The sequence below is a fragment of the Hemitrygon akajei genome, chromosome 4 (assembly GCF_048418815.1).
Source record: "Hemitrygon akajei chromosome 4, sHemAka1.3, whole genome shotgun sequence".
In the NCBI taxonomy this organism is placed as follows: Eukaryota; Metazoa; Chordata; class Chondrichthyes; order Myliobatiformes; family Dasyatidae; genus Hemitrygon; species Hemitrygon akajei.
Window position 1 is genome coordinate 155,964,360 of NC_133127.1, and position 14,712 is coordinate 155,979,071.

The 14,712-nt window shown below is 40.9% G+C and overlaps 1 protein-coding gene across 1 annotated transcript; it reads left to right on the plus strand.

Annotated features, from left to right (window-relative positions):
* The first annotated feature begins 394 nt into the window (after positions 1 to 394).
* Positions 395 to 7,923, plus strand: sap18 (Sin3A-associated protein). Its single transcript, XM_073043704.1, has 4 exons — positions 395 to 547; positions 6,623 to 6,732; positions 6,926 to 7,048; positions 7,511 to 7,923. The coding sequence occupies exons 1-4, from the start codon at positions 434 to 436 to the stop codon at positions 7,665 to 7,667; spliced, it is 504 nt and encodes a 167-aa protein (XP_072899805.1). The 5' UTR covers positions 395 to 433; the 3' UTR covers positions 7,668 to 7,923.
* Positions 7,924 to 14,712: the final 6,789 nt, after the last annotated feature.

Genomic DNA, 14,712 nt, shown 5'->3' on the forward strand with positions numbered 1-14,712 from the left:
ACGTCAGCTTCTCTTTCCACGAATGTTTTATCACATGCTGCATTTTACACTTTTTGTTTCAGATTTCCAGAATCTGAAGCTTTTTCTACGATTGAAATTGAGGTCAAAATGGGAGTGAGCGTGTACCGTATGTGCTGTTGATAGTTTTCCAGTAATTAGTGAGAGGGTACAAATTTCAGTTATTGCATAAGTTATTTAGAAAGTTAGCAGCAAAGTCTAAGTGCGCAATTCTGCATTAAAGGTTTTGATAATATATTAAAAAAAGTTTATAAGCCGGAATACAAATAAGCGTAGGAAGAAAGGCCAACAGACAGGATTGAACGGAACAGAGAGCTGATGATCGCCGTCCACTGCCCAGATCAAAGATGGCCACCGTAGCAGTCACAGGAGCTTTCTGGCGTGCGCATGTGCGCGCGCGGGACACTCGACATCGATGGTGCGGTCGCCATCACTGAGGGAACGGCGGGGAGGGAACATGGCTGTGGAGTCCAGAGTCACACAGGAGGAGATTAAGAAGGAGCCAGAAAAGCCGGTGGATCGAGAAAAAGTGAGTATTGTTGATGGTGATGATGGGGCGCAGTATTTACGAAACCGCGGAGATTGAGGCCGTCACTCACTCACTCGGGTGAGCGGGATGGCTCGAGGCGCCGCGGCTACCAGCCCCCTGGCTCTGTGTCCAGTGTCGGTTGGTGATGGACAGCTGCGGCTGGGCACTTAACATTTAACTTCTGAATGGTGGGTGGCGGTCATTGAAGGGGAAGCGTTTTTCCGAGTCTGGAAGAGCTTAGTGTGGGAAGGCGGCCTGGGGAAGCGATGGGGCCTTCTCCGACTGGCGGCTGCCTGGACTGCTGCAGACAACTGGTGTTACACAGTCACATAATTCGCTGAGAAATGTCGGGACACGAAATAACTGACCACAAATGTTTCAAAAATGGGGAGGACATAAAGAGCCCTGAAGATATTAACCCTGCTCAAAATGAAGGGGAAGAGGAGACGCAGCGTTTGACCAGATGGGTTCCCATGGATTGATAAAGTTGTTTCATGTCATTTAGGTTCATTATTGCTTCAGTTGTATCATTTTGGGCAGTCTTTTGAGATCAGGAGTATGCTTGACAATACAAAATGCTTACACTCTGGTTCTGAGGTTACTATTGAGTTGATTGAAATCTTTAAGTTCTTCCATTGATGGACCATGATGTAAGTAATTTGTAATATAGTTCATCCTTTGTTTCAGCAAGATTTTTGTGTGCTCATGCACTTCAAAATACTTGATTGTGTAAATTGGATTGGATTTTTTTGATGTAATTTTGGAAAAAGGATACTTTTCAGATTGTAATTCATCAGTACCATAAATTCTGAGGGGAGAGGGTTGATAGAGGGGAAGTGATAGATGTGTATTTAGATTTCCAAAATGCATTTGACAAGGTGTCACGTCAGAGGCTGGTGCATAAATTAAGAGTCCATGGTATCAGAGGAGTGGAAACTGGCTGTCTCATAGAAAAGTTAGAATAATTGCACCCCTTTCAGACTGAAATAGTGGAGTAATACATGGACCAGTTCTTGGCCTGCATGTTCACTTTTCTCATCAATGGTCTGGACGAAGATTTCTATGTGAAGGATTGTAGAGCTCCTACATTTGCAGAAAATAGATGGAAGGGCATACTGTGATTCTTCAGTGGCATAAAAATTTAGAGAGTGGGGTTTTAAGAAAAACCTTGATGTGAGGAAGTGTGAAATGCTCTTAGTAAGTAAAGGAAATCAAAAGCATGTTGTTATCTAAATGAGCATAAACTGTAAATGAATAAAGTGCAGAGGCATCTAGCTTTCTACTGCATGAATCTCAAAAATCTTGGGCAGGCAAGCCGAACAAGTTGTCAAGAAGGCAAATGACATTTTAGTATTCATTATAAAAGATTTGGAATTTAAAAACAGACAGGTTTGGTTGCAATTGGTCTCACCATACCGTGTATGGTTTTAGTCCCCTTATCCTGGAAAGAGTGTAAGTAACATTTGAGGCAATACAAAGGAGATTCACCAGGCTAATTTCTGGAAAGAAAGACTTGTCTTATCAAAGCAGACAAAATACTTTGGGCATGTATTATATGGCATTTAGAATAAAGTGGTGATCTTATTCAATCATAAGATTCTGAGGGTGTTTGACAGGGTAGATATTGGGATGTTTTTGGTAGTGGAGAGTCTCAAACAATGGGATGTACCGGTAACTACAAGAGGTCAGTACATAGAAATTTCTTTTTTGCAGAAGATGATGAATCTCTGTCTTGGCTAGTGGTGGAAATTGAAGCATTAGAGGTACCGGCAATAACATTAAAGTGGATAAATATTTCACATCAAGTGATAGGTGTATGGAGGAATGATATAGAAGAGTTGAACGCTGCATAGATCATATGATCATATTCAGTAGTGGGACAAGATTAAAGGGTCTGATAGCCTACTCCTGCTCTTTCACATGGGAAAAATAATTTATCACTTGACAGGGATTGTGGGGCTTCTATATTGAGGAGACTTGGTCTGTCATCAAAGACTCTTACAAATTTTTACGGATGTTCTGTGGAGAGCATTCTAACTGATTGCATCGCAGTCTGGTATGGAGGGAATACCACATTGGATTGGAAAAAGCTGCAAAAAGTTTTAAACTGTCAGCTCCATCATGGGCACTTGCCTCCCCAGCATCCAGGATATGTTCAAAAGACCGTGTCTCAAGGTGCATCTATCATTAAGTACCCCATCACCCAGGACATGCCCTCTTCTCATTACTACCATCAAAGAGGTACAGGGTTTTCAGCACACACACTCAATGCTTCAGGAATAGCTTCTTCCCCTCTGCCATCAGATTTATGATGGACAATGAACCACAAACGTTTCATTAGCATTTTCATCTCTCTGCACTACTCATTTAACTTAATTTTCTTCACTATATATACTTACTATAATTTATATTTTTTATCATTATGTATTGCATTGTACTGCTGCTACAAAACAACAAATGCCAGTAATATTAAACCTGATTCTGCCCTCTTGTACACTGCAAGTCTTGGGTACATGTATATGGCTCGGGTGCCTGAGACCTTTGCACAGTACTGTATTTGTCAATGTGGAGTGGAGAGTAAGTCTGTAAATCTGGTGGGAATGGTGAGGGTGGAGTGCTGCAGGAGTGTGGGACAGGTGACAGAGAGAGAATGGCCCTGAGACACTTCATTCCAGTTGGTTTATTGATAATTACAGAATGTCACTCAGTGTGCTTCCTGCTCCCTCTCCTCCTTTTCCCAACCTGATTCCCCTCTCCCTGCCCCCTTTCCGCTCTTAGTCCACAATAGAGAGCCATATCAGAATCGGGTTTATCATCACTCACGTATGTCATGGTTTTTTTGTGGCAGCAATACAGTGCAGTAAATATATGCTTAAGACTGGTCAGTGGCCATATTCTAAGTCAGCTCATTCACAATCATTTAAGAGGGCTTTGCACTTCTGCAGAACAAAAATCCTTTACCACCTTGCTTGCACTGTACAGGATTGGCAACAATAAAGTTCCTCAAGGCATCACTAGATAACGTAGATCACTTCAGAATCGGGTTTATTAACTCCATCATTTGTCGTGACATTTGTTAACTTAGCAGCAGTTCAATGCAATACATGATAATTTAGAAAGGTGGGAAATTTAATAAGTAAATCAATTACAGTAAGTTCAATGTTCATTTAGGAATAATATGGCAGAGGGGAAGAAGCTGTTCCTGAATTGCTGAGTGTGAGCCTTCAGGCTTCTGTACCTCCTTCTTGATACTAACAAGAGAAGAGGGCATGCCCTGGGTGATGGGGTCTTAATAATAATGGATGTCACCTTACTGAGGCACAGCTCCTTGAAGATGTCTTGGGTACTACAGAGGCTAGTACCCAAGATAGAACTGATTTAATTTTACAACTTTCTGTAGCAGTAGCACCTTCCCCCCCACCTTACCAGACAGTGATGCAGCCTGTCAGAATGCTCTCTACAGTACATCTATAGAATTTTGTGTTTTCGTTGACAAACCAAATTTCTTCAAACTCCTAATGAAATACAGCCACTGTCTTGCTTTCTTTATAGATGCATTAATATGTTGGACCAGGGTAGATCCTCAGAACTTGAAATTGCTCCTCTTTCCACATCTGATCCTACTGAGGATTGGTTCATATGTCCTTGTCTTACATTTCCTGAAGATTATAATCAGCTCTTTTGTCATAGTGACATTGATTGCAAAGTTGTTGTTGCAATACCGCTCAACTAGCTGGTATATCTCGCTCCTGTTTGCCCTGTCATCTCCATCTGAGATTCTACCAACAATAGTTGTTTCATCAACAAATTTATATATGGTATTTGAGCCACACAGTCATGGGAATAGAGCAGTGGGCTAAGCATACACCCCTGAGGTGTGCCAGTGTTGATCATCAGTGAGGAGGTGATATTATCGCCAATCTGCACAGATTGTTGTTTTCTGATTAAGTAGTAGAGGATTCAATTGCAGAGAAAAGTAGAGGCCCAGGTAGACGATCAGGATCATGGGAACAATGGTGTTAAATGCTGAGCTAGTCAACGAACAGCATCCTGCCATGGGTGTTTGTGTTGTCCAGGTGATCTAAGGCCATGTGAAGAGCCATTGAGGTTGCATCTGCCGTAGACCTATTATGGCGATAGGCAAATTGCAGTTGGTTCAGGTCCTTGCTGAGGCTGCAGTTTATTCTAGCCATGACCAACCTCTCAAAGAATTTCATCACTATAGATATGAGTGCTAAAATGTCCTTGGATACTCTTGCCAGTTGGTTGTGACAAGTTTTCAGAGCCTTAGCAGGTACCCCATAGGCGCTTGCCGCCTTGCAAGCGTTTACCTTCCTTAAAGACAGCTTAACATCAGCTTCCAAGACAGATCACAGTATGCAGTAGGGATCTTCACAGCTGTAGTTATATTCTCCCTTTCAAAGTGGCCATGGAAGGCATTGAGCTCATCTGGTAGTGAAGCATCACTGCCATTCATAATATTAGGTTTCACTTTGTGGGAAGTAATGTCTTGCAAACCCTGCTAGAGCCGATGTGCATTTGATGTTACCTCCAACCTTGCTCGGAATTGTATCTTCCTGTATCTTAGAGCCATCTCTCAGTGAAGGCAATATTGATGAACTGAATACGTCTTCCTTAATTAATGTTCAATTAAACATTCCATGATAATGCCCGAGAGAGTAGATTTACGCAGTAATTTTAAGTAACCATGTGTTGTGTAAAGCAAAACATGAAGTGATAAGAGTTTGAATCTCACATGTATTTAAGGTAAACCAAGTAGCATTTTTAAAATAAACTCTTTGAAGGTGGTTGAGCTACTGTACTTAATCATGGAGTTTTAAATAGGAAGTTTATAAAACTAGATCTATTTCACTGCAGACTATTGGAGCTACTGTGAGTACATAACAATTTTTGAAAACCAATGTAATTTTATGAGATGATAGCTTCTCTAAATAGCTTTCCTATAGACCCCACTGTTGTTTACATAGGGAGCAAAAATCTCAGACCTGTTGGACAAGCTCGATGGCCGTGGCTCCTCCAGAACTATTCTTGGAGTCTTCCACTTGCCTCACTCACAGTCACGCTGTCTTTTCCCTGGACTGAATTTAAGTGTTCAGGCCTGACTGCCTCCTGAAACAGTGTCAAGGTAACTCTCTGCCTTTTTGATCTGTCACAGTGCTTGAAGTTGGTGACCTGGAATCTTAAGTTTCTCAAGCAACCAACATGTGCTGCCAGTGGCACCCAAGAACCAGAATAGGGTCCACACGCTCCCACATAATGCAACTACAACACATCACCTGATTCCGCATCCCTACTTTAATTAGTTGTAATTTGGTGTCTTTTTATTTCATTACCATGTTGGCAACCTTGTAAGTCTCAACTACAATTCTCTTTACTATGGCTGTGCTTGAAACCCTGCAAGAGAATACAGGTGTCCCCTACTTTACAAAGGTAGAGCATTCCTATGAAACATTTCTTAAGCCCAAAAGATGTAAAGCGAAGAACCATTAATTTATATGGGAAAAATTTTCGTAAATGTGAAAATGGGTTACTAATGTAGGTGTTTTGTAAAAGCGAAGTGGCATTAAGCGAACATTTGTAAAGTGGGGGACACCTGTGCATGTGGATCCATTCAGTTAAATTGTTTCCATGAATACAGCAGGGACAGTGCAGGCCTTGTGAGTCTCAGCAAATCTTTATGCAGCTATGGAGCTTAATCTTGCATTGTAATGTCATGCAGTAGAAATGTCAATGGGTCAATATTAGAAATAAAAAGTATGTAATTTTAATGTGATTTCAGTTTTCAGCACTACATTTTCTAGTTTATAGTGCTATGCTTTAGAAAATGGCACGTTGTACATGTGTAACAATTTTCTTTTTTTTTAATTCTCATGATCCAATCTAGAAACAATACCTGGACATTTTATTTCTCAATACCGTTATTAACTCTTGGGTCAGTTTCACATAATTGGTCCTGCTGTACAGCTTATAGTGGATCTAGAAAAAAAAAGTTAAGATGCTCTGTTAACTTTTTCCCCATGTTGCATTATTTATATTTTACATTTATCTGTTTAGACCTGCCCTCTGTTGCTGAGAGTATTCACAACTAATAATGGAAGACATCACAGAATGGATGATTTTGCGAGAGGGAATGTCCCATCTAGTGAGCTTCAGATCTACACTTGGTTAGTATTGTTCTTATTAACTCAGTTCTGATGACTATGCTATTTTTGTAGCCTTGACATTCGTCTATGTAAAAGAAGCCAACAGTATAAAAACATCTATACTCAAACCTGTACGCATGCTTCTTGTACTAATAATTCTTCGGAAGATTTGCTTTATAAATGTATTTAAACAGCAGTTTTTTTTTCATTTAAGGATGGATGCAACATTAAAAGAGTTAACAAGTTTAGTAAAGGAAGTTTACCCAGAAGCACGGAAGAAAGGAACACACTTCAGCTTTGCAATTGTGTATCCAGATCCAAAACGACCTGGTTACAGGTTAGTATAAGATCAGATTCACTGTACATCACACTCTTTGCAAGCACATAATATCCTTGTAGAGGTGTTATAACAAAAGGTCATTTGCTAATATTGGCTTCAGTTGCCCTTTTTGTTTGCTAACATTTTGGAGATGACATATCTTTGCATCGGAGTAATGGACTGCGAGGTTGCTTGAACACAGGACATTTTGTCAATTAGTGCAGATGTCTGATGTAAGTTTGTAATCTTTAATGCCAGTCTTGAAGACAAATGAGGAACATTAATGCACAAAGTGAAGACTCTCTGTGGAGGATAAGTTTAAATATAAATCATACATAAAGCACATACAGTTTTAAGGGATTATTAAAGTTAAGTTCAACAGAAAGGTTAATGGTAAAGGTTTAAGGGTTTTTTCTATAGGTGTTTATAGAAGAAAATTTACCTCGTCAGCTAACTTGTGCTTTTTTTTTTAAATCATAGAGTAAAAGAAATTGGCACCACTGTTTCAGGAAGGAAAGGACCAGATGACTCTATGACATTACAATCACAAAAATTTCAGATTGGGGACTATCTGGACATTGCAATAACACCGCCTAGTCGAGCACCACCACCTCCTGGCCGTATGAGACCCTATTAATGTTCTTTTCCCATCCCCTTTTGTTGGGGTGAGGTTGGGAAACCTCATATTTAGGTTTTGTTTGGAACAGGTGGCCCTGCTACAATCTAACTGTTACAGAAAACAAAACCAAGTATGCCATATTCCAATTCCATTGTAAGCAAATGTATTTTTGGAAATTTGCAGTACTGATTTATAGCGTTTGTGTGTTCTATCTTAGTTATGGATTTTGATTAGTGATTTATTTGGAGTTTAATAAAGGTATGCCTTTTGTGAACTTTTATTTCTCAACATTAATATAATTTACACAAATTTGGAGGAAGAGTAGGAGAGTCACCAATCACCAGAAACAGTTAAGGATATATAAAATTAAGGATTTTGTATTGACTACACTTCTCTGCTTCACTGAATAGAAATTACCAATATTCATGCTTATTATCATTCAGGCTAAACATTGCTTCATTCAAACCCATTTCCCACTGTCTTAAAAAATCTATACAGGTAAAGAAATCCTAAGTTACTGCAATGTAGGAGAGTAGAGAGTAAAGAGCAGAGTGGGATTGGTGAACAGAGAATTAGAGTGGCAGGATACTGGGAGCTCAGGATAAGCTTTCCAGCTAGAACAAAGCTGTTCTGCACTAGGTCACATTCTTGTCCATTGTAGAGGTTACTGTTAATTGGAAATGGTATTGAGTTGCTATTTCACTATGTGGATTTTTTGAAGCAGGGGATCTGTTTGTGGAGAGGAAAGGGTGGAATTCTGTTGAAGGTGAAGAAATTATGGAGGATGAAGCAATGTCTGGTGAGCGAGAACAGAATAGTGAGAGCAGCTGTGTATAGAAACCAAGGAGGTACAGTTGAGAGTCCTGTCAGTTATCTTTGAAGGAAAACTATAGTTAAGAAAAAACACAATCACTGGTGTAGAAAGCCTGGACAGTAGTTATTTGACATGGAGGCTGAAATGGAACTCTTACTGGTTGCTGGGGGTAGGAAAAGTTGAAGAAAAGAAAGATGCAGTTATTGTAGGTTTATAATGGATGTCAGTAGTTAATTCATTTCCTTAAGAGGCATCAAGGAGGGAGAGTCAGGATAGAAATTGGCAGCAGAAGTGAAGTTCTGTATAAGCACATAAAGTAGCAAAAGTCAAGTAAAAACCTAATGGGAAAATGTTGAGAAGAGAGCTGAATAGGAAATGGAGATCAGTCCATGTATCCAACAGACACTGTTAACATGAACCCGCAAGCTCCCCTGGTTACACTCTTGATGTAGAGAAATCCATGTTTTAAATATATGCAATGATCTAGCCTTCACTACCCTGGTTAGAAAATTCCAGAAATTCACCATACTAAATTTCTACTCAGTTCGGTTTTAAATGACTTCTCCCATATTGTAACTATGCCCCCTTTGCTATTTTTAGCTACTTGTGATAGGAACAACTCTTATCCTGGATATTAAGGCTAGGGAATTTCTTTTGGACCACTCCCAATGCTGGTATAACTTAAATAAGGGGATCATGCACAATACTCTCATCAATTATCTTGCACAATTGTAACATGGCTTCCTTTTTCTAAATTAGCCCTTGTGCCTGCTAAAATTTTGCAATTTGTTCACCAAAGAACACCCAGATTCCTCTGTACTTCATCCTACAATCTTTCTCCATTTATTTAATAATTTGCCTTTTGATTCCTACATTAAGCCACATTTATCAAGTTTTCATCTATTCACTCAACATACCCACATCTCACTGCAGGGTCTAAATATCCTCACTGCAATGTACCTGCCAACATACTGTATTATCATTGACAAATTTAGATATATTGCACTTTACCCCCACTTCTGTTCAATATAAATAGAAAGTAACCAAGGCAAATGATCTGTGGAACTGAGTTACATCCTTCCATCCTGAAAAATACAGGTTTGTTCTGACTACTGTGCAACAGAGCTTCAGTCCATGCTTAAATACTTCCCCAAAACCATGGCTCTTGGAATATCAGCTTTTAATGTGGCACAGACAAATGCCAGATGAAATATGATAGTCTTTGGGGTAACTGCAAGGTCTGTGTCTTTGCTATTGCCTAGCTCACGCTTGTGCTTGGTAGCGGGTGCGCTTTTTTTGCCGGGGGGAAGGGGGCCATCGTGTTCTCATGTTTAACTGCCGTTCATTCTTTGGGGCATTTGTGTTTTTGTGGATGTTTTACGAAGAAAAAGCATTTCAAGATGTATATTGTATACATTTCTCTGACATTAAATTGGACCTTTGAAATCAACATTACGACAACAAGATGCCCCTCTATCATCTCTGCTTACTTCCTTGAAGAACTTTAGTTGTCATAAAACTTTTTTCTTGTCTTGAATCCATCAACTGTCTAAATGACTAGCTTCACTTAGTTCTGTACAAACTATCCTTGATGTAGCACAGTAAGTCCAAACAAAACAAAGTAAATAGTCAATTGTGCACATGGAGGTTTTCCTCCATGAAATCTGTGGTGTTAAGTACCTTATAAATTATTACAGGCTTTAATGAAAAAGTTTAATCATATAGCATTAGTAAATATCCATAAAGTGCATTAAAAACAGATAGGTCATTTAGAAATCCTGATCATAAGCATAAATTTTCAAACTACGAATCAAACTTACATCTGTACGAAGTTTAAATTCCCATTAAAAAGGCTAAAATTGTGGTAATTTTCACATTCGTTTACACTTGCATAAATAATATCATGAACTAATGAAAAATACACAGCATACTGTATATCCAGTTCATACTGACCTGCCTAGTGCCATTTACCTACACCCAGACCATATTCCTTCAAACCCTTCTCAACCATGTATTTATTCAAACTTTCTTAAATGTTACAACTGAACCTGCATCTATCACTTCCACTGGCAGCTCATTACACACTCACACCACCCTCTTAGTGAAGAATGTTCTCAATCGCCTTTTTATTTCATCTTTCACCATAAACCTATGACCTCTACTTCTTGCCTAACCTGAGAGGAAAAACCCTACATGCATTTGTTCTATCTACCAGTATATCCCTAATAATTTTGTACATCTCTAAGATTTATAAGTTGATGAAGGCAGAGGTGTATAAGGATTTTAGTAAGGCATTTGATGAGGTTCTCCATGGTAGGCTCATTCAGAAAATCAGGAGGCATGAGATCCAGGGAAACTCAGGTGCATGTATTCAGAATTGGCTTGACTGCAGAAGGCAGAGGGTGGTAGTAGATTCTGCCTGGATGTCAGTTTCCAGCAACTTCAGGAATTTGTTCTGCGACCCTGCTCTTTGTGATTTTATAAATTGTTTGGATGAGGAAATGGAAGGATGGGTTAACTTGCAGATGACATGAAGGTTGGTGAATTTCTGGATAGTATGGTGGGTTATAGGTTGTAATGGGACGTTGACAGGATGGAGAGCTGATCTGAGAAGTGGCAGATGGAGTTCAACCTGGAATAGTGTGAAGTGATCCACTTTGGAAGGTTCCTGAGTGAGGTTCCGACTTGCTTCAAGCGCTCTACCATCATCCCGGTCCCCAAGAAACCCACCATCACAGGACTGAACGACTACAGACCTGTTGCACTGACATCTGTAGTCATGAAATCCTTTGAACGCTTGGTGTTGAACCACCTGAAGACCCTCACCAGCAGCCTGCTGGATCCCCTGCAGTTTGCCTACCGGGCAAATAGGTCAGTAGACGATGCAGTCAACCTGGGACTGCACTATATCCTGCAACATCTGGATCGTCCTGGGACCTATGCTCGGATGCTGTTTGTGGATTTCAGTTCGGCGTTTAACACCATCGTCCCTCATACCCTCTGCTCCAAATTGTCTCACCTTACTGTGCCACCTGACCTCTGCGATTGGATTTACAGCTTCCTGACCAACAGAAGTCAGCAGGTAAGGATGGGACAGGTCACCTCGGATATTCGAATCACCAACACCGGCGCCTCCCAGGGGTGTGTCCTCTCTCCACTGCTGTTCTCCCTCTACACCAATGACTGCACTTCCTCCAACCCCTATGTGAAGCTTTTGAAGTTTGCAGACGACACTACCGTCATCGGACTCATCCAGAATAGTGATGAGTCTGCATATTGACAGCAGGTGGACCAACTGGCACTTTGGTGCAGTCGGAACAATCTGGAGCTGAACACGCTCAAGACAAAGGAGATGATAGTGGATTTCAGGAGACATCCCCCTGCTATGTCTCCCCTCACAGTCCTCAGCAGCCCTGTGTCCACCGTGGAGAACTTCAGGTTCCTGAGAACCACCATCACTCAGGATCTGAAGTGGGAGCAGAACATCAGCTCCATCCTGAAGAAGGCCCAGCAGCGGATGTATTTCCTGCGGCTCTTGAGGAAATACGGTCTGCCTCAGGAATTGCTGCTGCAATTCTACACTGCAGTCATTTGAGTCTGTCCTGTGCACCTCCATCATTGTGTGGTTTGGAGCCGCCACCAAGCAGGATAGAACCAGACTACAGCGCACAGTGAGGACTGCCGAGCGCATTATTGGAGCCTCCCTGCCCTCTATTGTGGACCTGTACTCTTCCAGGTTGAAGAAGAGGGCGGGGAACATCATAAAGGACTCCTCCCATCCTGCGCACGGACTGTTTGATCTGCTTCCGTCTGGTAGGCGCTTCAGATCCCTCCAGACTAAGACTAATAGGCACTGGAGAAGTTTTATCCCTACTGCGGTCACTTTGCTGAACAGTTAACTGCCGGTTAACTGTCGGCTAACTATTACTTGGATTGCACTACCTGTATGTACAATTTATATTTTCATTTATATTTATCATTATTATTGTTATGAGCAGAGAGACAACATCTGCCGGAAGTAAATTCCTTGTATGTGCATAGGTACTTGGCGATTAAAATCTGATTCTGATTCTGATTCTGAACTTGAAGGCAGAGTACAGGGTTAATGATAGGATTCTTAACTGTGTGGAGGAACCGAGGAATCTCGGGGTCCATGGTCAGGGGACAAGGAGCCACAAAGTACTGTTTCAACTCATAAACTCTGGTTAGACCATACTTGTAGCATTGTGTTCAGTTTTGATCTGCTCATTATATGGAACTTTAGAGAGAATGCAGAGGAGATTTACTAAGATGCTGTCTGGATTAGAGAGCATGTCTTATGAGAAAAGGTTTTTCTCTTTGGAGAAAAGGTGGATGAGAAAAGACTTGATAAAGGTTAGAGGTGTACAACAGGCATAGATAGTTGACAGCCAGCACCTTTTACCTTTTTCCCCAACGTGGCAATGGCTAATATTATTTTAAAGGCGATTTTAGAAATTGTAGTGGGTGGGGGGGGGGGGGGGCGAAGAGCAGAGGTGTGTGTTTTTTTATTTATATAAAATTTTTATATATATAGACACACACACACACACAGTGGTAAGTACATGGAATGCACTCCCGGGAGTGGTGGTGGAGGCAGATGTATTATGGAGATTTAAGAGTCTCTTACAAGGCTGAAAGAAAAAGGGAGGGCTTTATGGGAGGGAAGGGTTAGATTGATCTTAGAGTAGGTTAAAAGGTTGGCACAACGTCAAAGGGGCTGTACTGTTCTATGTTCATCTAACTCGTTAATATAGATGATAAACAACAAAATGAGAAATGATCCCTGTGGCACAGCACCCATCACAGGTCTTCAGTCAGAGACAGCCATCCATTCTACTTTTGGTCTCCTGCTAAGCCAACGTTGGTTCTAATTGGCTACTTTATCCTGATGGCTAACAATAGAAAATAAAAATGGAAGTACTAGGTTAGTGGAAAGGACAATACAGGTTTCCCCTGCTATTCAAAGGTAGAGCGTTCCTATGAAACGGTTTGTAAGCCGGAATGTCGTAAAGTGAAGAAGCAATTACCATCCATTTATATGGGAAAAATTTGTGAGTGTTCGCAGACCCAAAAAATAACCTGCCAAATAATACATAAAACCTAAAATAATAGTAACATATAGTAAAAGCAGGAATGATCTGATAAATACACAGCCTATATAATGTAGGAATACTTCTCTGCAATTATTGCAGCACTGTCCACCGCAGCAAAAATCTCACGCAAGTGCTTTTGGCAGCACTCACAGCAAAAACACATGGCGCAAGTACTCCCGGCAGAAGCACTCTTTCCAGTAACCTTTAAGCTATGAAGCTACCAAATAATACAAAAATACACAGCCTATATAAAGTAGAAATAATGTATGTACAGTGTAGTTTCACTTACTGGGATCGAGTAGAGAGTGAGCACACTGATGATGTTGTGTTAGGCTGAGTCATTGGAGGTTGGGGTGGTGGGACACTGGGTCATCTGTTTCCATCAGGGCAGGCAGGTATCTTCTATGTCTGCCTGCCTCGATGTCGGTCGAGTTTCGTTGTCTGCTGTGGCTGATGTGGAAGGCTTGAAAAACAACTATGCTTGACTGCTTAGCCTCGCGCATTTTTCTATCAGTTCTTTGTAAGCACTCAAACCATCCTGCAAATATGCCCTAAACCTACGTACCCTTTCAAAATTAAAGTCATACTTTTCTGCAATCATTGCAGTGTTGTCAATCCCAGCGAAAATCTCACGCAATTGCGTCCCGTTCAGTTCCTGGACGACTTCACTTTCGGGCCGTTCGCTACTGCGTTCGGCTTTAATTGTTATCCTTTCCTCTTCATCAGTCAGTTCTTGGTCATGGGATGCCAAAACCTCTTCAACATCATCTTCGTCAACTTCCACAAACCCTTAGCCAAACTTACTATGTCCTTACTTTATTCACCACGATCGAAACGCTTAATTATGTATAGTTTTACGCTGTGTAACACCCTTACGTGCTCTTTTAGGCTTTTCCGATACCTTAGAACTCATCTTGCTAACGGATGCACAAAATAAATCGAAATAAAACACAGATGCTCACAGGCAAGTGCTTAAGCAATGCCAGCTAGAATGCAGTTTCAATAGACAATAGGTGCAGAAGTAGACCTTTCGGCCCTTTGAGCCTGCACCACCATTCTGAGATCATGGCTGATCATCTACTATCAATACCCGGTTCCTGCCTTGTCCCCATATCCCTTGATTCCCCTATCCATA